Source organism: Poecile atricapillus, chromosome W (assembly GCF_030490865.1).
Source record: "Poecile atricapillus isolate bPoeAtr1 chromosome W, bPoeAtr1.hap1, whole genome shotgun sequence".
NCBI lineage: Eukaryota > Metazoa > Chordata > Aves > Passeriformes > Paridae > Poecile > Poecile atricapillus.
This window is the reverse complement of record NC_081288.1, coordinates 16120386-16147021: the sequence shown is the minus strand read 5'-3', so window position 1 is coordinate 16147021 and position 26636 is coordinate 16120386. Positions and strand designations below refer to the sequence as shown.

General features: G+C 42.2%; 1 protein-coding gene across 1 annotated transcript in view; it reads right to left on the bottom strand.

Annotated features, from left to right (window-relative positions):
* Nucleotides 1-26636, bottom strand: part of LOC131591583 (inositol 1,4,5-triphosphate receptor associated 2-like) — a 34616-nt gene that overhangs the window by 6153 nt on the left and 1827 nt on the right. The window contains exons 3-28 of the mRNA XM_058862408.1: nt 26068-26248; nt 25786-25862; nt 25628-25706; nt 24540-24698; nt 23244-23361; nt 22882-22932; nt 21729-21806; nt 21123-21179; nt 19237-19296; nt 19092-19156; nt 18910-19006; nt 16922-17035; nt 16547-16648; nt 13729-13892; nt 12191-12305; nt 11586-11748; nt 9758-9819; nt 8760-8825; nt 7868-7976; nt 6559-6706; nt 5711-5792; nt 2216-2262; nt 2068-2132; nt 1869-1979; nt 331-407; nt 134-206 (exon numbers count right to left, since the gene is read on the bottom strand). Coding sequence (XP_058718391.1) covers nt 134-206; nt 331-407; nt 1869-1979; nt 2068-2132; nt 2216-2262; nt 5711-5792; nt 6559-6706; nt 7868-7976; nt 8760-8825; nt 9758-9819; nt 11586-11748; nt 12191-12305; nt 13729-13892; nt 16547-16648; nt 16922-17035; nt 18910-19006; nt 19092-19156; nt 19237-19296; nt 21123-21179; nt 21729-21806; nt 22882-22932; nt 23244-23361; nt 24540-24698; nt 25628-25706; nt 25786-25862; nt 26068-26248 — 2520 coding nt within the window. The remainder of the gene's footprint in view (nt 1-133; nt 207-330; nt 408-1868; nt 1980-2067; nt 2133-2215; nt 2263-5710; nt 5793-6558; nt 6707-7867; nt 7977-8759; nt 8826-9757; nt 9820-11585; nt 11749-12190; nt 12306-13728; nt 13893-16546; nt 16649-16921; nt 17036-18909; nt 19007-19091; nt 19157-19236; nt 19297-21122; nt 21180-21728; nt 21807-22881; nt 22933-23243; nt 23362-24539; nt 24699-25627; nt 25707-25785; nt 25863-26067; nt 26249-26636) is intronic.

Genomic DNA, 26636 nt, shown 5'->3' with positions numbered 1-26636 from the left:
TGCAGGTACCAAACGCTAAAATGAAAGTCTGATCATGCTTGGTGTGGGACAGGCAGCTCCTTGCACCTCTCTACACAGCTCTGGTTTCAGCTTGTGCTTCAGTAATATGAAGGTGTTAGCAAAACCCACTTACCTTTCCTGCCTGGAACCACAGCTGGTGCTTCCTCACTCCTCTCTTTATTATTTTTCTTTTCCTGGTCCACCTCCTAAAGGCACATCGGAGCAGTTACAGGAAGGGAGCAGCCACCCCACCCCTGGAGGAATCTGTCTCCTCCTTTGTCACTGCTCAGCCAAAACTGCTGGGCTTTTCACTGTCACCAGCACTCTTACCGGGTCTTGCTTCAAAACATTTTGAGGCTTGTGTTCTTCCATCACCAGGCAGGATTCCTTCTTGATCTGACTTGGTCCTGCAGAGAAACATTCCCAAATCCAAAGGTAACAATCAATAAAACACACCAAGCTTCCAACACCCACCATTTTAGCCATGGGCCAGCTGGACTAAAAAAATCACATCAAATACCATGAAAGATCACAGAGAAAAAGAGGAGGCAGCAAAGAACACTATAAAGACACATAGGAAGAAATGTGATTATAACTATGACTGGAAAAAATCCCCATAAGAAATGTTATATATCTGCAGCTGAGAATATAATGTAGTAATACTTCCTGTAGTCGAAGATGAAAGTTATAGTAATATTCCCCTGGATAAATAAATTTTATTATTTTGCTACCAGCATAGATACTTGTTATGCTTGCTGTTTAAAAAGGCATCTTTTAATTAATACTTATACGTTTAAGAACATCTAGAATATTTTCTTTTCTCCTCTGTTTATGCAGTCACACATAGCTGTGTCCCAAAGAAATGGCACAGGGAAAAACAAAAAAAGAAAACAAAACTCCAGAAAAACTCCAGCTTCAGGTTTGAAGCCTGCAAAGGGAAATTTATCAGTTCTAATTTTAGAAAACACGTTCCTTTCAGAGATGTGCATCAGGCAGGTGGATTCTCAGACTTTAAAGCTATTTGGACTTCTTAAAATTTGTTCTGTGTATCTGCTTCCTCTTAGCCAGAGGCACCTGGACTACATATGAAAATTAACAGTAGACGGGAAATCAGTAGAAAGAAAATACTTTTAATTAAGGGACAATTTCAGGAAGATACTATTGAGGACAGAAACAAAACCAAACAAGAAACTATAACCTTATATGGAGGTAAAGATTTAAAAAAAAATTACAAACAAGCACACACAGGTCTTCTGTGCTGCTTACTCAGATCAGCTTTACAAAAACCACTGAAGTACAGTGTGTACATGTGCTCTAGTTTTGGTTTTATAGTTTTTCAGGAGAAGAAAATCATCAGATCTGGTGGCTGTTTATGGCTCTAGCAAAGACCAAACAATATACAAATGCCCCTATCCCCATGTCTCCTCTTGACCTATCACAGCTTCTTGCACAACAGCCTTGAAAGAGAGGAAAGCGTTTAGTAACACTGTCAAACTAAATAACTGTTTATACCCATAAAAACATGTTTTCTCTTGTCAAAAATTGTCTGGGATTTTGTACCCACTCAGTGTTTTGCCAGCTGAGCAAGCCCCAAGATCTCACAGAGTTGTTTCATGCTCCCTGCCTGCACTGCTGTGGTAAGGTGGTTAAAAAATTTTATTCTTACTCAGCTACTCAGCTTCAGAAGGGCTTGAGAGCACTGGGAGGGGGCGGGGGGGGGGGGGGGGGGCAGCAGGAACATGAAAATACTTTCAATAATAGAAATTCTCCTGTTGTTGCTCTTACTCAGCTTCCTCACTTCAAAGATGTGCTGGAAGCAAACCATTTCCTCAGTGTGTGAGTGCCAGGCAGTGCAGCAGCCACTGTACCTGACACAGGAGCAGCTGGGCCCTTATCACCGTTCATCTCCTTTGCCACAGAAGAATCTTCCCCTCTCTCATGTAAGGCTTTGGATGATCTTTCCTCCATAACAAGGCAGGCTGGAACATAAAACAGCAGAAAACACAGCTTTTATTGCTCAGTAAACACAGACTTGAGCATATCCAGTGCCCCAAATTAAGGACTCACCCGGTACTGGTGCTGTGCTTGCCTCTGAGGATGCAAAAGCTTCTTGGGCTGATGTTAAGTGATCGCTGCCAAAACAAAACCCTTTCAGATACTCATCTACATGATACAGGTCTTGATAAAGGCTTTTAAATCTTTCACAAGGTCTGACCTGGATGGGATCAGAGTGGCTCGTGGTGTTGACTCCCCACAGTCAATCTTCAGGGAGAGAGAAAAGAGTATCAGAGTGATAACTTCCAGAGTAAAACTTTATGTCAAAACTTTAACTTTCCCAGCTCTATTCCAGCAGTGAAGAACTGGCTGGTAACTGCACAGATTCATCCACTAGTCTAAAACCAGCTCAGGAATGTCATATTCAGATATGTGTTTTGGATCCTGACTCCATGACTTGCTCCTAATGCATATTTTCAATGACCAACAAACATGTTAGTGCACCACCATTGTTCCACCTTAACTCTGCATCAGGAGAGATCCATTTTCAAGGTCTGAAGCTCAAAACCTACAAACGAGGTGCACAGAGCTTCACTTGGCTGTAGGGATCAGACTCATTGGGTAAATGGAAGTATTAATAGGCACAGCATGAGCAAGCAGGTGGTTCAGAAAACAGAAAACCAGTGTGCTGCATTGTACAGCTTACTGACTGCCTTTGAAGGGATCCAGTTTCACAATATTACATGTAACAATTACCCAGCCCCTCCAGAGGCCTCAAGCCTCGCTGGTGTACAAACAGCAGAGGAACAGAGCAATTAAAAGCTGGCAGTTTTGCTCGTGTTCCTCTAGCTGCCACAGTGCGGTTTTGGACCGAAGTCTTATCACATCACAGACAAAACCAATATCCTCTTGAGGTTTTTAATTTCTAGGGAGGTACTATATGTGCAACATCCCTCTTCCTCATTTCACCCTGGAAAGCTCCAGTTCACTCATTCAGTTGTTAGGCTGGTCTGTCTTTATGGATGAAAAGACAGGGTTATATATTATAATACTGATGAGGTTTGAAGGGTTAAGTTGGTAATGACTTGTGCTGAGTTACAACCACTGTTGAAGAAAAGGGCTGAATAGAAAATAAAAGCCCAACGCCACTCTTCTCTCCAAGCAGAGGAGGAATGAGGCCAGACAGCTCCCTATACAGCAAGCACCCAAGAGCACTACTAAAGTGTGTGTGGAGAAACAACAGAAAAACCACATCAGCAAGCAATTGCCAGTATTCTGGTATCTTTCCAAACCCCCTCAAATGCCCTCAGAGGACACAGGAAACCCAGCAAATGAGAACAGGAGGTATTCAAGGGCCTTAGTCACTTCCAAGAATGGCCAACTGCTCCCAGTGTCAGGAAGTGCCTTTTCCCTCCTCCCTGCCCTGTTGGAGCTGGGCTGCTCTTGCACAGCCTTGCCCCAGCCAGGTGGATGCTTCCCCTAATGCAAATTCAGACTATTTTTATTATTATTATTTGAATTCTGACATAAGCTTGAGGAAGTGCAGCAATGCATTTGCCTTGTCCAAGCCATTGGGTCTGAACCAGGAGTACTGGGGAGGGAGAATAATATCATGTTGGAAAGAAAAGAAATCTTAAGGGCTTTTAAAACTAACACACAGCACTGATTTAAATTATCTGTTATGCTACATGATCTGTCCCTGCCCAGATGGGCACATAGTCTGTGATTTCTGTTTGCAATGAAGGAAAACGCTCAATTCAGTTTTTAAAAACCCTAAGCTGGCTACCAGGATTATACAATCCCATGGATTCCACATAAAGGGGAAAAAAAAAAACCAATAAAAGAGAAACACCACATTCTAGATTTCTTAATAAAATAAAATCACATAGTGGTTTGCATTGGAAGAGACTTTAAAGATCAAAGATCCAACCAACCAGTGGAAGGGATGCCTGCCTCTATTCCAGGTTGCTCAGAGCCCATCCAGCCTGGCCTTGGACACTGCCAGGGATGGGGCAGCCACAGCTTCTCTGGGCAGCCTGGGCCAGGGCCTCATCACCCTCACAGTAAAATCTGTTTGCACAAGGCATTAGAGAATGGCACAGTCCTTTTAAGAGGAAGAACAGCCAAAGAGGATCCTGAAGCACATCCCTAGTCACTTTTCCCACCTCCATCCCTCTGATTAGCATAATAAGCCAAGGGTTCTCTATCTCAGCCCACAAATTCTGGACACGGTCTAAAATAACTCCTCCCAAACTATGATTAACATTTGAAAGACCTGTCTGGTTTTCAGACTGTGGTATGACTTCCACATTTATAAATCCAAACTAGAGCAAAAAGCCCAAGTTTCATTTGTCTCTCCCAAGTGCTCCTTTATTAAGTAGCCCCTGAACTTCTATGGTGACAATGATTTGACACAACTTGAGTTACTGACATGCTGACCTGCTCAAATACATCTGCAACTGCAGTGTGATAAAACTCCAGAGAAAACTAGGGAGACCTTTTCTACTTAACAAGGATATTCAAATTTTTCTACATGCCAGTGTTTAGAACAGATACTGGACACAGCCCATTTGCCTTTTCTCTGGAGCAAGCCTTAACATTTTCATTTTCCCCCTTCAGAACATGCATGTGCAAAGCTTATGCTAAAAAGTGATAGCAAGAATAGAAAATGACATTTTTGAGCCCAGCTGGAATTACAGAAAGCCCAAGAAAGCACAGATGTTTCACACACCTTTGCACAGCTGTGACTTTCCAGAAGGACTGGATAAAGTAGGAACCCTCAAGGGGATCCTCTTTTAAGGGCACTTAAGTAGGAGCAGCAGAAGCTGGGAGTTTTTCACCTGCTCTACCCCAGTGTGCTGAAACAGAGTGCCCAGCACTCTTACTTTCTACCCTCACTGCACTTTCTGCTTTGATTTACCACTACAACCAGACCATGCAGTACTCACAGATACCACACACCATCACCCTGACACTGGCTGCTCTTTAGTCCCAAAGGTTATTTCCAGGTTCACAGAAGCCACTGACCAATACTCTTCCACCATCCCCAACAATACTGGAGTTTGTAAAGCTCATTATAAGCCCTGTGTGGTGGAGCTGAGGTCTAGATTTCAATAGTGAGGACTGAGGCACAGCTTAGGTGTGCTGAGCTGCAGTTTCTCTTGCTGTTGCTATGAGAAAACTGCATCTCAATCTGTAGGTGCAGGAGTCAGGGCAGCAGTAAAGGCATAGCTGAGTACACCAGCTGAAGGAAAGCTCCCCTACAGCAAAGACGGCATTTTTCAGTTCATTTACATAGTGCCTGTGGGAAAAAGTGCAAAGCACGGCAGTACTCCCAAATGAAGCATCCTGTGGCTCCTTGCAGGTGGAGAAAGAGAGCAAAACCACTCAATTCTTCCACAGCAGAGCCAACTGTTACTGCAGAACCAGCACTGTCTCCAGTCTTGAAACCCCATTTATAACACTCCACAGCTAAAAGCATGACCCAGATGCACATGACATCAAGACATTCAGTTTTAACACCGAAGTATTGCAGAAACATGTCCAAACAGAAGGGAACACCACCCCCCCCAGCACCCTGACAGCTGGTGCCAGCTCCATCCACTGTGGAGCAGTGCTGATTTATAGCTGAGCCATCTGGACCTGGGTCTGAGCAAGGCACAAAATGCTTGAGCCTGTTCAAAACCACATCTCAGGCATCAGAGCCAGCACTCACCTCTGCAAGTGAAGAGTCCATCATTGTAATGGAAACAGGAAGGTCTGCATCAGTGTAGTCATCAGCAGAGCATATTTTCCACCTGGCAACACAGGCTTTATTTGCATATTGCCCAAACCACAGAGAGGTAGAGCACCCATTTTCCTTAAGCACATAACAACTGAAGTCATCACTCTCTGTGCAGTCAGCTGGTCTCTCAGGGAAGGACAAAATTCATCACCAACTTCAATCCCTCCTCCCCCGAACAGCCAGAACCACCATCAGTCCTTTTCCCAACCTCCTCCACACTACACAATTCTACAGTGGTAAAAAGCTTTGAGAGCTGCTGAGTCTCTTGCTGCAGACTGCCTACTTTTGCACCTTCAGGAATATCCTTAGCTTTTAAAATATTCACCACAGTTCACTCCAGCTTTCCTAATCTCAAGAAATTTAATCTCCTTTTTAAAGATCTAAGGAGGCAGCTTGATAGGCAAGGACCTCCGAATTCCTGCTCTAAGCTCTGCAAAAAACAAAAGTCACTCCTCAAAGCCAATAGGATTTTGGCATTTAATGGGAATGCCAATTGTGAGTTAAACATAGAAAAGAGACAAGAATGCCTAAATCATGTCTTGGAGCACGAAATAGAAACCCCACAACTGCATTTTAGCTGTCTGCCAGCAGCTCCAGTAAAGAGTTTTGGTAGCTGTGAACAGAAGCAAAGTGTTGCCCTGGATCACCATGAGCTGATCACCAGGTGTTCAGTATTTCCTCTAAGGGAGGCTCCTGCAGCTGAACCCAGCACATGGAATCTGATAGACCCTGTTGACCCCTCCCCCCTCCACCCCAGAAACGCTATTCTGCCGCCTTACCAGCATTCTCCTGATGTCACATCTGAGCTGGACACGTGTCCCACATCACACCTCTTGAAGGTGCAGCTGCCAGAGCTCTGCCTGCAAGGCCAGTCCCAGCTGTACCCAGGAGGATTATTTGGGCAGGAGGTCTCCAAAGTCAGAGCATCTGTTAAGAAGGACAAGCATGAAGAGAGGTGGTCCTTGGCAAAGCTGGATTTAGTTACAAGTCAGTTTTTTTGGCTAACTCTAAAACAACCAAAAAGTATACCAACCAAGCAGAGATTTTAAATAAGGCAACTTCTGTCTTGGTAGAAAAGGGTTTGGTTGTGTGGCCTCAATTTGTTCTGTAGATGGAAAGTTTGGGAGACTGAAACCCTCTCAGAGTAGCAGAATGCTCTGATGAAGAGCACATGCAGCAAATAAAGATTTGCTTCCATTCACATCTATATGGCCTGGAATTACTTGTACATTTGTAGTCTGTGAGTGAAGAGCCTCTGTGTGGGACCAGCTCACTGCTGGGAAAAATGCTGGTGTGTGAAATCCCAAATGCAGCAGCACCCTGCAGCTCTGCAATGCACAGCTGTCAGTGGCTGCTTTTAGTCCTCGTAAGGCTTGAGAGACACAGGGAAGTTCCAGCAACTCAGGAATGCATGAAAAAGCAACAAATACAATCTTCTAGAAAAGGTGGGGCGGTTCAGCCTGGAGAAGAGCAGGCTGACTGGACTCTGGCACAGGTTGCCCAGAGAAGCCATGGCTGTCCCATCCCTGGCAGTGTCCAAGACCAGGCTGGACAGAGCTTGAAGCAACCTGGGACAGTGGCAGGTATCCCTGCCCATGGCAGGGGGATGAAATTAGCTGATCCTTAAGGTTCCCTCCAACCCAAACCATTCTCTTACTCTGTGATTTTATTCTCAGTAGCTCTGTTACTGTTTAAGTTGTTAAACCAGGACTGCCCACAGCTCAGCAGCCAAGGAGCAGGACATCTCAGGGTGTGCCTGAGGGGGCACATTCCCTCAGAGGGAATGGGAAGAATAGAACTCATGCCTTCTGGATCCAGACTGACAAGGACCCTGTCAGGAATATACTTGGATGTATTATTTATACCAATAGCTCCTTAAGATCTTGGGAACTGTCTGTCACCTTGCCTTTCACTTCAGACACTGTAACCATGGTTCAGATTCCTGGATTACATGCAGAAATAGGTTAAAGCCCACAACAGATTTTCCACACTCTAGCAGCACACTCAGCACTATTGGGTCAACCATCCTGTCAACTCTTTCTGTATTTCAGGTGAATGACAAATGCCCAACACACTACCAGCTCTTACCTAGCAGAGGGGAGCTGTGCCACTGTGAAACACCCGAGGGCAGTGCCCAGGGAAAGCCAGAGTACAAGGTGGGTCTCTCACTCCATGGTCGTTTGAAGAAACAGAGCTGCTAATTGAAAAAAATAAGAAGTGCTGCTGTTCTACCACACTGAATACATTAATGCCACCAACTCCCCCCCTCTCCCCAGGCATCTGCACAATATAACACCGGCAGTTACACAAATACATCTTCTGTGGCTTTTTCGTCTAGAAGAGATCATATCTTTAATGGGCAGAACAGTTACAGGAAGAGGCAGGATAACTATACCTGCAACAAAATGTGTTTGTTCAAGCTAGGTCTGGAAATAAATCATACAAAACCATGCAAGATGAGCCTGAGAGGAGAACCAAAGAAGCCACTCAAACCCTGTGAAGGGGGTAAAAATAAAAAATAAAAAAAAAAATAAATCAAAAAAATCCAAACCACACTCGCCAAGAAGAGTCATCTAAAGACAGCATTTGAGAAAACTTCTGAAGCAACATGTACTCAGTTGTATTTGACCTAATGTTGCTTAAACAATGGAAAATTGAAAAGAAATTGGAAGTACCATCTTCAGACTCTGATGCTTCTCTAAAAGGAATTTATCACACATCTGTGTTGTGCTTCAGAGGCAGTGGGAACCTGGCTTTGCAGTAAGGTTTGGAATATGCTTTTGTATGCATGTAAACACCTGCATGCACATACACACAGACACTGATCTCAAAGTATTTCTTGTGAACATTTAATTTAGCAAAGTCTCTCACAAAGCAAGTTATTTATTTCCCTGTAGTGATGAAGAAAATAACCCCCACCCAAAAAAACCCAACATCCCATTTTAACAGACTTAGCAGTGATCACAGCAAGCACACTTACCTTCCCTTCTACGTGTTCAGCTGACGTGGGCAGTAGAGCATAGTCAGAATCTAACTCCGCACAGCACTGTTGTAATAGAGAGAGAGTTCAAGGCAGGCAGGTAAGGGAAAAAAAAAAAAAAAAAGAAAAGGAGAAGGAGCACTACTACTGATTCTGAGCAAAATGCAACTTCATCTTTCAAACTGAACTACTTGCAGTTATGAGTTGCAAAACTGCAACTGCGAAACTCCAGTTATTTCCTATTGCTACTTTCAGCCTTAATTCTGCAGACTCTCATATACAAATATAAGTTTTATTCATGTGCAGCTGGCCCAGTTTTGATTCTGCTCCTTCAATGTCCCGGTCACAGCCTAGGAGACAATTCAGGACCTTCTGTTTGCTGTTAAATGCCTTGTTGGTCTGTGTTAAATTCAGAGTGCTCAGATCCTGAGCTATAGCATTCCTTACTAGAGCCAGTTGGGAAAAAAGTCCCTCCACAATGTTTCCCCCTCCACCCCCTCCCAAAGTTGAAGCAAGTAATTTTATTCAAAGCAAAGCACCCCAGAGTTATGTAATTTCCAATGTATTTCTCCACAGAGGGCCACAAAGTTAGTAACTGTTTCACTGCCTATTCCAGGGTCTGGATCCTGAAAAAATCTTCCATTATGAGATTTTAAACTTTTTTTTTTTTCAAGCCTGTCTGCAGAAGTAAGGGCTGGCTGTGGGACAAAAATCACACCAGTGCATCAGGGAATGTTTCCTTCAGCCCCTTTTAAGACAATCAAGAATTGCTCACACTGAAGACCAACACCACTTCTGCAAGTCCTGACACATTTTTCCCCAGAAGGCTGCGTAAGGAAAATAATGTGCAGATTTGTACCTACAGCCTCTGTACATGCTAGAAAAGAAGATACCAGGTGCTGCCAAATTGTTTGCAGATGGTCTCAGCTTTGCTGTCCTTCCACCAGAGCCCTCCTGTGCAAGCCCACCTTTCCTGCTCCCAGCAAAGGGCACCATACCTGGCACAGCAATTCACAGAGTCGCCTCTGCAGCAGTTCCCATCTCAGGGCATTAGCAGTCGCTATGAAGAGACATTTACAAGTCTAACAGGGTTCTTTAAAACTTGATAAGCAGTCCATTTTAGAGTATCTCTAACTACTCCTTATCAGAATTTATTGCAGTTTGCATTAGTCTGGTTAAGCCTGCAAACAATTTTTTCACAGGGAAGAGAAAACACTGGACATCTTCACCTGCAAATCACAGGCAATGCTTCCCCACATTATTAGTGTTAGGGATGCCACAGTTCCCTGTGGAAACAGATCCCTCGTGGCTTAGGGGAAGAGAAGCATTTGGCCTTTCCACCTGACATCCTGTACAGAAGTTGTAAAGTCCATGGGCTTTGTATTTAGAAGCATTTTCCCCTCTTACCATGTAGGTGGGAAGAAGTAGGGGATTGGAATGAGTAGGTGGGGAGGAGACCACAGCCCAGCCCTTCAGTCAGAAGGGGCACCAGACCTGCCTGGCTTTTTGCAGGAACCAATATAAAGCATTTTTATTCTTTCCTTCAGTGCCAGCCTTATTTGTCAGCCCTGTTCTTCACAATGCTTTGCAGCTTCTCTACACATACGCCAGTTAGTTAATCTACAAAAATATTTCTGCAAAGTAACTGGACTAACTTAAAGCCAAGGTCTTAGTCATTTTGGGGGGGGGGGGGTTGATTTTTCGTTTGTTTTTTTGTCACAGAGGCACCAAATCAATGTCACATATCTGGAGCTCTCTCTCTTGATCTACTCAAGCTCACTTAACAGAAGAACTCCATCTATTCAGAGCTGGAAAGTGACAAACTATTTCCACTGTCATGCCTCTTGCTAAGAGCAAAATAAAGCAGCTGCACAGTTTGAGGAAAAGCAACACAAGCACACACACAAACAATACCAAAACACTGGTCAGAGGGGGGGCAAGCACATTTTGGGGCTGTTTCTGTCATATCAGTGCAAAGTTGTGCCTTAGAGCTAAAGCAAAGGGGCACAGGGAATTTCTCCTGCAAGATAAACTGTGGTTTCACGTGGAGTTGTTTGCAATGCACACATATACGTTGAGCACATACGGTAAGTGCATTCCTGAGGCCAAAACATTCAGAGGGCTTAGATCAGTCAAATCCTTTTTAAGAAAGGGATCAGACTCCAGGGATAAGAAAGAAAAAGCCACATGTTCTGGACTCAGACCTCAGCATTATTTAACTGCCCAGGTTATTGAGGTGCTGATGTCAGGAAGTGAGTAAGAAAGAAGCAATAAGAAGTTTCCATGGCTCTGTGGCAGAAGTTGCACATGTACAAGGCAGTGACAAGTATTGCTTTCCACTAAAAGAGAGCAGATATTCAAAAACAGAGCAAATACAAGCAGCAAACAGAACATAGAATGTACAAAAATCAAGTCTACATGCTTCAGGAAGCTTAAAAAAGAAGGATGGCTTTGTTTGGGATAAGGTGGGGAACAGCACTTTTGGTAAAGGAGTACCTGTGCCACACGTGGAGTTCTAATCCCCCCTCCTAGGACTGGGGGTTTTGTTAGGAGCTTCTGAAGCTTTGATGGATCCCAACACCCACTCCTTGGGATCCCACCTGCTGCTCAGCTCAGATGGAGGCAGATCTCTTCAAGCAGAAGGAAAAGTAAAAAAAAAAAAAAAAAAAAAAAAAGGAGAAAAATCCCAAAACAGCAAGCAAGGATCCACAGAGCATTTTACTGGATGACCTGCAGATCAACCCTTTCTTCCCTTGATGTAACTAAATCCAGAAGTACTTGCCCATGCAAAAAATTAATGCTGGCACATTGCCAAAAGTTACTCACTTTTGTGGTCTTCCACCTTCTTCTGAAGCAACTGGCAAGTGCTTGCTAAAGCTGCAATCACATCCCTGAGATTCTGCTGCTCAGAAATGGCTTCCTCCAACTTGCTCTTCAAGGATGCTGCTTCCTCACAAGCAGAGTGAAATGCTTCAACTTGATCCTCCGCCTAAGCACAAAACAATATTTAGGGAAAAAAGAAAGGAATAAAAAAAATAAAAAAATAAAATAAAGCAGCCTGGCTAGCACAAGGAGCCTCTACAGTTCATGCAAATGAAACCAAGCTGCATCTGTTCTTTCTCAGGAAGTGATAAAGCTCCCTCTGAACTTCTGCATTTTTACGTTGGGGTGGACTGTGTATGGAAGCTATTTTTGGGCCCCTTTTTTTTTCTCTTTTTTTTTTTAAGCCACCACAAATATGCGATGCTGCCTCTTTCATCAGCAAACTGTTGTCACCACCCCCTCAAATTTTACTTCCTCTGCTGGTTCCACTTTTGCAGGGAGGCACACCGTTCTGAACACGTCTCCCTTCCCCAAGGGCAGCCATGCATTGGACACAGCCCTGGGCATCTCCTGGTTCCCTGCAAAGAGGGAACTGGGCTGCCTCTTACATGCTTGCTGGCATCCTCCAGTTGCTTGGTGGCTTTTTGCAGCTCTAAACGCAGGATGTCTGCCTGGCCAGCAGTTTTTTCTTGTAGCTGTTTGGCGGTTTCTATCTCGCATTGTCTGTGGGGCAAGAGAGCACAAACCACAGCTCATTGGTGACATTCTGGAGCAGTCTGGCCCAGGAGGTGACATGCTCCGGCTGCTGGGACATGCACCAAAAGTCAGCTGTTACACACTGCAGCTCCCCAGGATCCAGCAGCCAGGGAATCACACTTTTTTTGCAGCAGCAGGAAGGGGATGAAGGCTTCCTGTGGTGTTTCTGGGTACCACAGGGAATCACTGTCAAGGAGCAAGAGCTCACTGGAGCAAACTTTCGCCATTTGGACAACAGAATGTGTTTCCTCAGGGTTTGGGAGAATAGTGGTAGGATATCAACCAAGTGGACTCAGTCATTCTAGAAAAAGATAGCTCTGGGGTATTACTGCTTCTTTGGATTGATTTCTTTGTGTTTGAGCAGGAATTTCACTTGACAGCAAGCAGATGCCATCAGAACCAGTGCTAAAGAGGATGGCTTTCAATGAAACTCATCTTTTCCGCTGAAGAAACCTTTGCCCATTTCCTCTCTAACTCATTTCAACTTTTTTTTTGGGTTGCTTTCATCACAAACAATTTTGCCACAGAGACAGCTTTAAGAAACCAAGCCATCAGTATTTTTATCAGCTCTTTTCCAGGTGGAGAGAGAGCATGTAAGAGGTGGTTCAGTGGAAGGTAAGTCAGGCAAAAGCATGGTACAACTGCTCTGCATCAGCTCTCAGGGCTGCCAAGCCCTAGGGACATCCCAAATTCAGGGACGAGGCTTGGAGCATCCTGGTCTAGTGGAAAGTGTCCCTGCCCATGGCAGGGGCTTGGAACTGGATGATCTTTGAGATCCTTTCCAGCCCAGGCCATTTTATGATCCTGTTTCTCAGACACAACTCACAGAAGCAGCCATATGTCAAAAAATTACATTTCCATATTTAATGACAACACATTAAAGCTACACCCTTGGGAAACTGAGACATCTTCCCCGAGCCTAGCAACTGTATCCCAAAGCAAAAATACCTGCAGACAGATATCTAAGAGCTCTCGTGCTTCACACAAACCCAGCTGTTTTTTTAATGGCTGCACCTGCTTGGTAGGCAGAGCCCTCATGCTTTAACTTCTCTGTCTGTGGTCTCCCTAATGTTTTCAAAGACGCCTCCAAGACTGTACATCAGTCCAGACACAAACCTGAACTCCCACACAGTGCAGACCTTGTGCTAAAACCAGATCCACTCTCCAAAAGAGATCATTTCCTCTGTGAAAAAAAATTCTTGAGAATTCAGTAGACTTTGTGCCACAAAAAACCCACCCCAAAATAAAATACTTAACAGCTAAGCAACCAGAAAGAAAAAACCCAAACCAAAACAACACCAAATCAAAACAAACAAGCAAAACCCCAAAAACAAACCTAAACCAGAACTAAACTCCCCCCCAAAAAACCACACAGGCATTGAAGGGGTACCTAGCAGAGAGCTCTTTCCTTAGATGAAGTAGTTCTGTCTTGGTTCTCCTCAGGTTGCCTGCCACTCGAATAAAATCCTTGTCTAAGGACTCATTGCATTTTTCCAAAAGCTGGAGCTTCTGGGTCCAAAGACGTCTTTTTTCTCCTAGTTCTTGCTTGAGAGCCTGTGGAATTTTGAAGTTGCCATGTGGTTAGAGGAGGAGCAGAACCAGGGAATGAGCCAGAGCCTTAATTTACATGGTGAGAATTGAGTTCCCTGCTCCATCAATTAATATTGCCACCTACATCCCACACTATCAGAGGATAGAAAACTCCACCAGCAAGGTGCCCAGATACAGCAACAAAAAACATAGCTTGTAAGAGGAAGTTTTATTAAAAGTCATCTTGCAGGAAGCCCTAAAATTGATAATTTAGGCTTCTGTGGCCCTTTCCTCAAAGTACAACTGAGTCCATTGGTACCAAATTGAGCTTGTATTACAGCAAAATAAATGAAATAATCAAGAATCAGTAAAACCATATTTCTGTTTGTCATACACGCCTAGCAGATGATCTGTCCCAGAGATGATCCCCACCAGAAAGGCTTTTAGATTTACCTCTGGTTTGTAGAAAAGAAAAGGGTAAAAATTAAGTGTTAAGTAACACTGAACTCTCTATTTCTCTGAACAGTGACTTGCAGTATAAACTAATGAGAAGAATCCAGTGCTCTCCCTCTGACCTTGCTTAACTGAGCACATGAAAGCGTCCTCAGCTTTTAAAGTATCTGTAATGAGAGTCAAGCAGAGGTCAGGAAAGAATGAAGTTTATATTCCTGGGATTTTGCAGAAATTCTAAGGGGAAAACATCAATCTTACAAATACAGGCCATGTTATCTGCTTGCAAGTTGGAGATTCATGCTCATAAGTTTCAAATAAAAAAAAAAAACCAAACAAAACACATCAAGTGTCATGCTTTAAAAAAGCAAGAAAAAAAAGCAGGTTTTGCTGATAGGTTTCCTAGGATGACGTGGGATGTGACCATGTACAACTGCCCACATCCTGAGGATCTGTTTCTCAGCCAAGGCAGGGAGCACTCACTTGTAGAAATACCATTATTTTAACAATTAAGTGATATAGGCTAACCAGGGCACACATACCAATCTTGCCTCCCAGCAGAAGGGTGAAAAAGATTTTGCTGTCATTATATATACTTAAACATATGTATATATGCACAAAAACATAAGCACACTTCAAGTTGGCTTTATGTCTAATATCCTTTAAAATGCTTTTGAAAATACTGAACCACAGAAAAACATAATATATTTCACAAGAAATGGTGGGCAAGGCTTCTAGTGACAACTTTCACTGACAAACTAAATCTTGGACCATGTGCTTTCTCTGAGGCTGGAAGAAGCTACTTTGAATTATTTTTTTTTTTTTAGCTACTGGTGTTCAGCTCCATGCACAAAATTTCACACATATCTAGCTTGTTCTGTCTAGGTGAAGATAATTTGACATGAAGTCATTTCCTATCCCCTGTGGGACCCTGAAGGATGGAACCTTTTATTTTTAAAGGATTTTGCTCTTTCTTGATCCTCTGTTAGCTCAATTTCCAAATGCATCATTCTTTAGGAGCCAGAATAGGATTCAAGTGCCGTAATCAACTCCAACTCCCACACCCAAAGTTTTTTAGCTTCACATATTTAACATGAATATGATCCCAACCTGAGTGTAACTTCACAAGCATTTTTCAGCTCTGACAGCTTTGAAGGAGGAGGTTTTCAGTCAAGAACAAAAAGCTACAGCAATTCATGAGGCAGCAGTTTGCTGGAGTCTACCCAAAGTCACATCTGGGTGAAGAGAGTGAGATGACTGCACCTTCTCTAATGGGAAGGTTTCAGGATTTACCTGAAGAAAAATTATAAAAAAACTGGTTCCAGGACTGAATGGCTCCCAATGATTGCTCCAGCCCTGCCCAGGAAATATTAAGAGGCCCAGCTACACCATTCTGCAGCACTAAAGGAAAACAGAAGGGCAGTTTTCTGCCCAAAGAACCAACATCCTCAAGCAGCAAATCCCCTAGTGGCACCTGCTGTCACCCAAAGGAGAGGAACTGAGGGGTTTGACATCCATTAGGGAGCTGAAAAACATTAATGCTGAAAAGCATTAATGTACAGCTTAGGGTTTTTGGAGCATTCCTAGCAACAGATGAGCAGAAAGGAGCAGGTTAGAGAAAAAGTCAGAGCCAATAAGATAGAAATTTTATGTAAAAACATAAAACAGAAACTGTACTGTTATAGGGGAGAGAAGGAGGGAACAAGAGTGTTTAGTTATGTCAGGAAGACATTTTTATCAGTACCTTGAGCAAAAGTCTGTGCTTGCAAGCTTCGCAACAGGTATGAGGAATAGGAGAAATACATCATGCAAGATTAAGTTTTAAAACAAGGTTTTGTTGAAATTTTTCCTGTGGAATATATTCAGTAGAAGCAGAATTCTTTGCCTTTCACAGCAAAATAAACCCTATGGAGGTTTTGATTTGGAAATTTGGTTACAAATCCTCCTCTGCTAATTGACCTGCTTCAGCTTTCCTTCAAGCAGAGTTTTAACTAAGGGAGCTCTTGCACAAGACAAGCCAGAAAGAACACAGCATGTAAGTGAATAGCAATCATCTTTTTCCTCCTCAAAAAAACCCAGCAAAAGATCCTTCTCTCCATGCAGCCATCTCTGACCCACAGATGGACTCTGATCTCCAGTAATAAATACAGCATGCAGCAGCAAGACATCCACCTGAAGTTTTTCACAGCTCCACCATTTCACTGAATGCTTCAGAGAAAGTTACTCACCATAAGTTTTCTTTCCCATGCTTGTTGCATGTCCTCATCAAGATCTTTTACCCATTCTAATGAAACCATGACAAGCTCCTCTGCTTCAGAGGCTTCCTCTTGCTGAAAAAGAAAATAAATTCCAAAACAACCTCCCCAAACTCCAGCATTTTTAGTGCTCATCTAGAACAACTCTGCCCAGAATTCCCCAGGATATAAATTAGTGTTAGAGTAGCTAAGTGATAGAGTAGCCAAGTAATCTTGTTAAACTGTGATCCCCCTCCAATCTCAAACTATTCTTATTTTTCCAAAAGGAGTAAACAATCTGATTATCAATGCCTGATTAAATTGCTGATCAAAGACAACACCCTTATCCATGTAAGCTTTGCCACTGACCAGGTTTTGCATGATAGTCTTGAATTTTTCTCCTGCATATTCAGGCCCTTGTAGCAAAAGCAGCACTTCACGGTCCAGTGTTTCATCCAGGGACGTCCATTCAGTCCTGATAATCTTTGAAGAGACAGAAGAGCCAGCTAGTTTGTTTTGACATCCCCTTGTTACAAACCAGCATCAGTGACATTTAGACTTTCCTGAAGTAGCCTTGTTCTGTATTTACCAGAAGGTCAGAGCTACTGAAACTTGAGGCTTGGAAAAACCATTTCAAAACCATCACATCAATGAAGATTTAAAAAAAAAAAAAAAAAAAAAGCAAGCTGCTGAGTGATCCAGTGTAAATATTCATGTCAGGGTAGGCAAGAGGAAGTCAGTAATTAGTTATCTTTATTCAGAGGACTCTTTACTAAGTGATGAATAAGCAGAGCCCTTGCTTACAGGTGACTCGGTGGAATCGTGTCTCACTGCAGTGTTTGAAGGGCAAACAGTGACTCACTGGGGCTCTGGGGAGCTGTAATATGGGATGATACATTAACTCTTCAAAGCTGCCTAGCCAAGCCCACCTCTCCTTTCTGGGCCTGAAGTTTTAGCCTGTTTGTACACTTTTATTGTCGTTGCTATATATGCTAACTCTTTGCAAATGCACCTTGTACAAAAATAAATGGAAATCATTTAGCAGCATCTCTCTGCTGTCATCTCTGCCACACAGCTTGTAGCTGAAGGGAGAGCAGAACACAGGGAACAATGGAATTCCATGGACTGTCTAAGGAAATAGGAACAGAATAGCTCAGTTTAAAATCAGAACCAAAGCCATAATTGTATCAGGATGCTTTGCAGAAACTGGTATAAGAGAGCTTCAACAATACCCTATACTTGCAAAAATTATCAGTGGTGGATTGATAAGGGGAGGGATCATGCTGCTGTTGGAGAATGCAAAGATTTGCCTGATTCCTTGATCCCTAAATTAAAAATTCTGAGGATGTGAAGCACAATGTTTCCTGACAAACTGGCGCCAGTGAGGAAGGGGCAGGTGAAGTTCCTGACAAAGAACACAACTGAACCTGGAAAGATCTGACAGTCAGTCACTTTATACCATACAAACCCAGTCCCACTTTTTAAAGTCAGGGGCTTCTGACACACCCCTTCTAGCAAGGTGTTTGTGGAGATCTCTCCTTCAAGTGGAGATACCCCTCAAAGTTATTTCTCAAGGCTGAAGATTTGCCCATGGGTCAAATCACTCAACATGGGTGAGTAATTTACTATTTAACAATTATTAGCTTGGGAATCATTGGTTTAATAGCTAATGCACTGTACAAGTAGTTATAAATAATTCTGATTAAAGTCTTTTAGTTGAAGCATTATCTTCTATATTTACATAAATATCTTATTTTATTCATTGAAATATATTTGATTTGTCATCAGCAATGCTTATCAGAGTTTCTTAACAATACATTAGATCAGGACCCAATAATATGCTCATTTTAATGCTTAATTTCCTTTCTGACTACATTTGACTTGAAAGAAAAAGAAGTCTCCTCTTTCACAACTGAAAAAATCATTGTTCACATCTGGTGTAGGCAGTACAAAAAGCAGACTATCAGCTAGTTTCTGCAGCATAAAAGCCTTTATATACTGGACAACTGATACCTTTTCCCATCAGTCTGTTCTGCCAGCCAAATGCATGAACCAAGCTCCTCCAGATCTACTTTGTAGAGCAGAGGGGGGTTAGAACTGAATGATCCTTAAGATTCCTTCCAATCCAGGACATTCTAGGATACTATGAGCTAATATTTTATATCTACAAGTGTTTGCTCTTCTCAGGACTTTCTCCAAGGTGCTTGGAGCAATATGGCAACCTTCTCATTCTGTGCTTACATGCTAGGATTAATGGCTTCAAATTCCAGAGTTACCTAATTATCTACAGGGAATGAGCTTTGTTCTGCCTCTGATGAAGCAAGGCAACTGGGAAGAGATTAAGGTTTAATTCATACCTCAGAAGACTGTGCAAGCTCCAGTTCACAGTGCAGTGAATTCATCTCTTCAGGAATATTGCTGTTAAATTTACACAATGGGAAACTCAGCCCATTCCTAAAAAGAGCAGGAAAAATTATGCATCAGGCCAGTCTGGATTTCTAATGAACTGCCTTTCCTGGGATTTGGCCACAATACTCACGAGATCAGCTCTTGCTGCATGCATTGGATGTTCTCCAGCAGTTTATTTCTTTCAGCCTTCAGTATCTAAAACATCCATGGGGTTTGGTTAGAGGTTGACTTTGCCATGTGGAATCAGCACAGGCCAAACCAAACCCAACCCATACCTCTATTATCGAGGAACACTCCACAATGGTTAACTTGAGATCCTTGATGTCCTGCTCCTTCTGCAGAGATTGTTAAGAACAACAAAAAATTTATATTTGAGCCTTCATCACAGCAGTAAAATGTATGATTTAGCTTGAGCAGCAGCCTGGTTATGACATAAAAATAGTTGTGAATTTAAAAGAGTACAGTGAATTACCTTGCATATTAAGTAATAGAAAGCCCTCAGATGACCTTTCCTACCTGAACTCTGAAATTAAGGAGACAAGTCCTCTTTTCCAGGTGCTATACTTTAATTTATTACTCACCTGGTTTTAGGTCCAACAGACTAAACTAGACAGAAGTGCTCTAGTTTTATCTTAAAATATGGTTTCTATTACATGCTCACCTGAGTTTTAATCCCAACTGACCCTTTGAACAAGTTGCAATGCTCTGAGTTTACTTAATCTTCATTATTAGAGTGTAGCACTCTGTAGATTAAATACAACCTAACAAAGGCTGAAAAAGAGTCACCCTTCATGGTAGGACTGAGGAATTGGTAGAAGAACCAATTTCTTGGTTCTTCTGCTTTCTTAGCAGCTAGCAATGAGCTCCAGTCAGCTTACGCCATTCCAATAAAAGACACTGCACAGACAGCAGAGAATTTATAAAAGAAAACAGGAATTCAGAGTAGGAGCTCTTGTCCTCTCACACTTCTATGAGTTCTTCCTACTCTCTTTTTAAAAATCATTGAGGTTTTTGAAAGAGATGAAGTGCACAGAAAGCTAGGCAGGAAAAGTGAGGTTGAAGAATCAGATTATCCTAATGCCAACAAGTCAAGTCAGTTTTCCACACCAATTTCTTCAAAATTATACCGACCACTCACATTTATCCACGTGTAATCTAGTGGTCTACTTTCAAAATCCCCATTTAGTCAAGAGACAAAGAGTGTATTGCTGAAATAAAATGATACTACAGAGCTCACAAAAGCTTTGAATCATTCAAGGAGAAGAAAGTGAAAGCTATTTTTAAGAAAAGAATTTAATAAATCTGTGCCCTTAAGCTGCTCCTGGAAAAACAACCAACTGAACCAAAACTATTAGAACACTCAGCTACAAAGTTATCAGCTGGATCACACCAAAGTTCAGTTCTCTTTTTTAGTATTTGAATTCAAATGCAGCCACCTTGCAGGGAGCCCAACAGTCAAATATTTTATCAGGAGATGTATAGCATGTTCTGCTAAGTAGAAACTCCATTGGCATAGAAGGCTCTTTGCATAAGTCATTAATCCAGAGAATGCCAGCACATTTGTATGGTCTTCTGTCTTTGTCTTCTAGTATAAAATGCATGTTTAAAAACATCAGAAAAGTTCACTCCTCAGTAAAGCCTAGATAATTATACCTCAGCAATAAATGGACAAATTTCCTTCTCCATTGGACTCCAAGTCACCATTTCTAGTTTGACAAACAATTTCAGTGAAAGACATGAATGGAAAGACCTTCTATAGGTCTCTGCTGAACAAAGTAGCCTTTAGAAGTTTCTGGATGTTTTGTTTGAAGTTTACAAGTTTGTTTTAATAGGCTGTGTTAAAAAAAAAAAGCAAAATCCTGAAACCTTTAGTTATGCTGACTCATAACCAGGTCCTAAAGTAGAGCTCGCCTACTTTGAAGCCATTTATAGGATCAGGTTCTGCAGTGTGAGAAGAGTAGAAGTAAAAGTGCCACAGTGAATACTACTGCCTTGTCTTTTTACAAATCATCCCATCAGTACAGACTGGGACCCTGGGCCAGTGGAAGCTGCCCCTGCCCATGGCAGGGCGCTGGAACAAGGTATCATTAAGGTCCCTTCCAACCCAAATTATCCTGTGATTGTGTGGTTTTTAGTTAGTAATGAAGTAAAAACAACTAACCTGGATCAGGCTTGCCTCTTTATTCACCACAGTGCTCTCAGAGATATGTGCTTGGATCTGAAGAACGAAAAGATCAAAATTAAGCCCAGCTGTTAGTACAGACTATGATAAAAGTCTGTTCCCATTTCCTGCTAGGAAGGGAAAAAATTATCAGTGTTCCTTGCTTAGAAAAATCAAAGTTGTCTTTGAGTACCTTGCATGGTGTTTGTTTCAAAGTACAGATCTTATACCCAGCAAAGAGTGAAAGCATTCTCAACTTTTAGTCACCTTTGTTTCCTCTCACCTGTCCAGGTCAATATTTTCAGCAACATCTCGCAAAGCATGACCTTAATGTATTTTCTTGAATAGTGAGAGAAAGGTATCCAAAAAAAGCTTAACTTGGAGGAAAGAATGAATTTGAGGATTGTTTCTCTCAGCCTAGATTTTAGCCTCCAGACAGCAACGTTCTTAGTGAAAGATGTCACACTCAAACTACTATCTCACTGCAGTCCTTCAACATAGAGAGGTTCAGGGCTGTTTGCCTTCCAGCAGCAGAAATTCCCCCTTCACTAGACCCAAGTAAAGTCCAGGTTGATTTTTCATTCCTCTCAGCTCTGAAATGCTTACTTGAAGCTGTGCTGCATTTTTAGACAACTCCAAAATCTTCTTTTGCAGCCTGTTGGTGTCCATGCTGTTCCTAATAATCTAAACAAGACACAGTGTTTAGGCACAGCTGAATAGATTGACAGCTTCTCCTTGAAGAAGCCAGGCAAAAATGACATCTCCACCCCCAAGCTGCTGCCTACTCTCAAGCACTACCAGCACTTTTGCACATACATTGCATGTGTTTGCCCCACCAAAATTGCTTCTGCTTCTTTTCCCACCCAGAGAACTGGTAAAAGAGAAAACCCCTCAAAATGTTAATTTATAACCACTACCAGATCTGGAAAGCTAAAGAAAAGTCAGCCCTGCAGAATGAGAATTGTTTTCAGAAAAATGTGGTTTAATACCTATTTGGACTAAGGAGCTTTGACAGAAAGACTAATCTTAAGGTGATTCTTTTCTTTATTGTTTGATTTAACCTGTTTCTCCATTTCCCCCAAATAGTCAATACAGTCTGTAAGCAAGCATCAAAACATTTTATCACCTGATAAAAACTGATTTACAAAATATTTTCTCTAATGCAGTAAAAAAATAATAAAAAATGAACAGCTCTTCTCTGTATTAAAAAACAAGCCTAGAGATACTCTGCTAATGGAGCTGCATTCTCCTGTAGGTCCTTGGCCAGTGTCAATGGATCCATCTGTTAGTGGAGACCACACCCACTGATATTTTAATATTTTTATTATGTATTTTTGGTGTTACAGCTCCATACAAGATTCCTCCTTTGGATCTTATGGGAGGAAAACAGAAGTGAATATGAAATGATAAAGTGTTGGATGGAGATTGTTTCAATATAGAGTTTGTGTATTTATAGCTGTGGGAATCAGAAATACATGGAATTTGCCTATAAATCTTGGAAAAAAGGTGGCTGGGGGGAGAAGGAGTTTGTCTCTGTCCCTTTGCTTCCCTAACCTCAGATTCTTACTTACCCAGCAAGTGGACAATGAACCACAGTGCAACCTCAAGATACAAAGTTCTATGAAAAATCAGCCCTTTAAAATGTTTGATATATTGGTGACCTAATTAGCATGCAAGGCCTCAAAGTCTGACAAACATTTCATTTCCTTATGGCAAATTTTAGCTAAGAAAGAACATGTCAAATCATGATTTATTTTACCTCTTCCTGGAGAGAAGTAACTTTGATGTTGAGAGACTGATTTTCTTTTTCCTTTTAGGGAAAAATAAAAAAAACAAGATAAATAATAGAAAAAAAACAAAACCAGAAGAGGTGGTTTTAGCATGTAAAGTTCAAGAGCCAAAAAGCAACAGACCACAAACACATCCAGAGCGGAGTGTTGAATCCCTTTGTTTCAGAGAGCACACAAAAAGGGGAGAGCTGGGGCTGGTGCAGCTCATGAGCCTCCACTGAAGGTACAGGAAAGTTCTTACTTCTGATTTTCAACAGCCTGAGCAGCCACACCACTGTTACAGCAAGGTGTGAGGTGCTGTAAAAGGGAAACAGGAAGGGAGAGCACCTACCAGCTGTTTGTTCTGACAAAGAATCTGCTCTCTCTTCTCTTCTGACAGGTTCAGGTTGCTTCTTGCTTCCTCTAGCTCTTCTTCCAGGGATTTGGCCTTCAACACAGAGAGCTGGATACTGCACAGGGGGAAGCAAATCCAGAGAAACTTTAGCCAGTTAATGCTAATTGTTTAGATAGGTTGAAAATAGAGTATTTTTAGAAGCCACCAGGGACTTATTTTTTGGCACAGACACTTAACAGAAGAGCAACAATCAAGTTTAAGCCCATCATTTCTGTCCAGGAAGCAAAAACTCATGGTTCTACTTCCTATTTGTAACCCCTTTCCACTCTTACAGTGAGGGATGAAACCCCATCCAAGATAGGTGGATGCAAACAAAGCTATGGTAAAAATTTAGCTTGATTTTCTTTTATTCAGTGCATTAGCTGGGAAACTCAAATTGAAAAACCTAAACCACTACACACAGTTAAATATATCATGTTACCTGAGCACAAATTCATCTTTACAACACTTCATGGCTTACAGTAGGGTAAACCATTTCAGCTGAGTATTCAATGATGAGCTCTGTAACATTTTCTTACCCTCATCTGATAAACCCCAAACCATGTAGTAAAGCAACAGGCAAGGCCCTTTTCCAAGCTATCCTGATCCTGCAGAGCATCCCAGAGCATGCGGTCCCACATAAGGGCACATGTCCCATGCCAGCTTCCCTGCAGAGCTCCTGCCTTAATCTCCCCTGAAAACCCTGGGAACAGCTTGGCAGCTGACCAAACCATATCACAGTGTAATTAATTAGGACAGATGAACAGAATGAAAAATGGGCTTGTACTCATGGCACTCCTCAGGCTACCTCAGGCTACAGAAAGGCTGTACAAGTGACACAACTCACCTCAGTCCATCAAATGAGTAGCAAAATAGCTTTTAGACACTCATTTCTCCTCTGCTTGGCAACAAGAATGTGGTCTAGGATTGGAAGCCTTCCAGTCCTTGGCTCTTATCTTGGTAATATTAGGCTTTTTATTTTAATGTTGTTTTGTTTGTTTGCCTTAGCCTGAGATACTTCCTGTGTGCACCCACACCACCACATGCTGCAGGAACCTGACTCTGTGATGACTGATTTTATAAGAACCAGAAAGGACGGAGCAGAACATCAGGCAGGAGGGTTAAACCTTACAGATATTGCATAAAGCCAAGAAACTACTGTGATGAAGCAATGGTGAAGAGAAAAGCATGAAAGCAAGACTGGAAAATCAAAGCTCTGCCCATGGTAGGCCTGGTGCCATCAGGGTCCCCCACCTTTTTAATTTTTGATGTAGATGCTCATTATCTACCAGGAGCTTGCTGTTGGCCTCATCCACAGCTTCTATGGTGAGCTTCAGCTTGTTGTTCTCCTCCTGCAGCTTCTGGTTGTTGTACTGCAGGTCCGCAACACAGGTTATCAAGTCAGAGGTCTCCCTGCCAGGAAAGAGTGAGAAAGGTGATTTCATCTACTTCAGACTTTAAAACATCCTACTGCACTGATTAGAGGTGAGAGGAGAGCCCAGCTTGTGATACTGCGGTGTCCAGTCATTTGTTCTGCACAGATATAGGAGAGCATCTCCAAGTCAACTCTCTAGTTTTAAAGGCACCAAAGAAGTTTTGGTTTTAAGCACTTTTTCTGTCAGAAAGTGCCACAGCTGGATGTCTGCATGAGAGTGCTTTAACATTTTGCTAGTTACCTCATGGGCCAACTAACAATGCCTCTGTATTCACTCTGCAATTTCTGGGTCCTTTCTTCTCCCCCAGGCCAACCTCCACTTGATGCTTTCAACCAAAACTTGAATAAGGATCATTCTTTTGAGAATCTGAGAAATTATAGGGAAGCATTACAGAGCAGATGTTGGATTTCTGACTAGGCATAAACTGCAAATTATACTTCTGCTCCTCCTTAGGTGCTTTGCCATTAGCAGAGTCCAAATCACAGACATTACTAGTACTACAAAAAAACCCTCAACAAACTGCCTATCATAAGAAAGATAGGCCAAAACAAAACCCAAGATAAGATTCTCAGGACAGTATGTCTTCTTATTGTCAGACAACTAAGAATTTGGTGGAGACATGGAACTAGTTTAAACAGGGAAAGACATGACAAACATCTGACCACAGATTAAAAAGGCAAATGGGCACAGAAACACCAAGGTAGCAGTGGTAAAAAACACTGGTTTTATTTTAAGTCTGAGTAGAACCTGTGAAGAAGGTGACAGCATCAAGAGCTCCTGCAGACTGATGTGAGCATTAAAATCTGCAATAATAGCATTCCACAATAAAGGTTCTTGGAACTTCTGTCAAGTGGTTCAAAGATAGAAGTACATTATTCTGAGAAAGAATTGCTTAAATGGACTCACATGTCTCCTTTAGATACATCACCCCCAAAGGCCTCCAGGCTTCCTGATGTAACATCCATCCAGACATGGGTCTTTTTGGCTGAAAGAGGTGTGAGGTTTGGTTATAGAACAAGAAAGAGCAGCTTTCCTGAACAGAAACAGACTATAATGTTCTGCACCTTCAGAGATGTTTTTAGGTGCTAGAAGTTCCAGGTCTTCTGTGCTTGCTGATGATTCTCCAGTAGCACCTTCTTCCCTGAAAGAAAAAAGCATCAAAGGTCACAAAGTCAGCAGGAAACTGGGCTCTTTACCAGCTTTGTGACACTTCTAAAACTTTAGCCAAATGCAATGTTTTTGGCATGGTGTCCCAACACCATTTTCTTTCCAGAGGCACAGGGGAAATTTATAATCTCCTGTTTTCACAGAAGACTTATGAGATAGATTGATTAAAATGCTGCTACCATTTTCTCTTACAGTCTTCAATCCACTCTCCCATGATGGTGTGATACTTTTCCAGGTCCAAAGAGATATCTTTGTGCTCTGGGTCAAGCATGTTGCACAGCTCTTCAAGACCACTGTCCTCTGATCCCCGGCTGGTCGTTTGTCTCAAATAATCAATTATCTTGGACACTGCCACTTTTCCTAAAGCAGAAACAGGGGTCAAACTCCAAAGCCTGGCAAGGCACCATAAAAAAAAACTATAAAAGGCCATACTACTGAACTGCATTGAGTCCAACTGCCCTCAAGATCAGCAGACAAGAAACTGATTCCTGTAGTTAGAGTGTGATCTTGGAAAAAAAAAGTAGTTAGAGCTCTTTTTTGTTGGGTTGAGATTTTTTTTTGTAGTGGTGGGTTTCTTTCTGTGTAAAAATCCAGTTTACTAGTTTTGTGGACTTCAGTTTAAGAGGAACAGAAGTTGACATGTGATACTAATCCTTGCTTTCAGGGCCAGGCTGGATGGGGCTGTGAGCAACCTGGGATAGGAAATGTGTCCCTACCCACAGCAGGAGGATGGAAATTGAATGGGCTT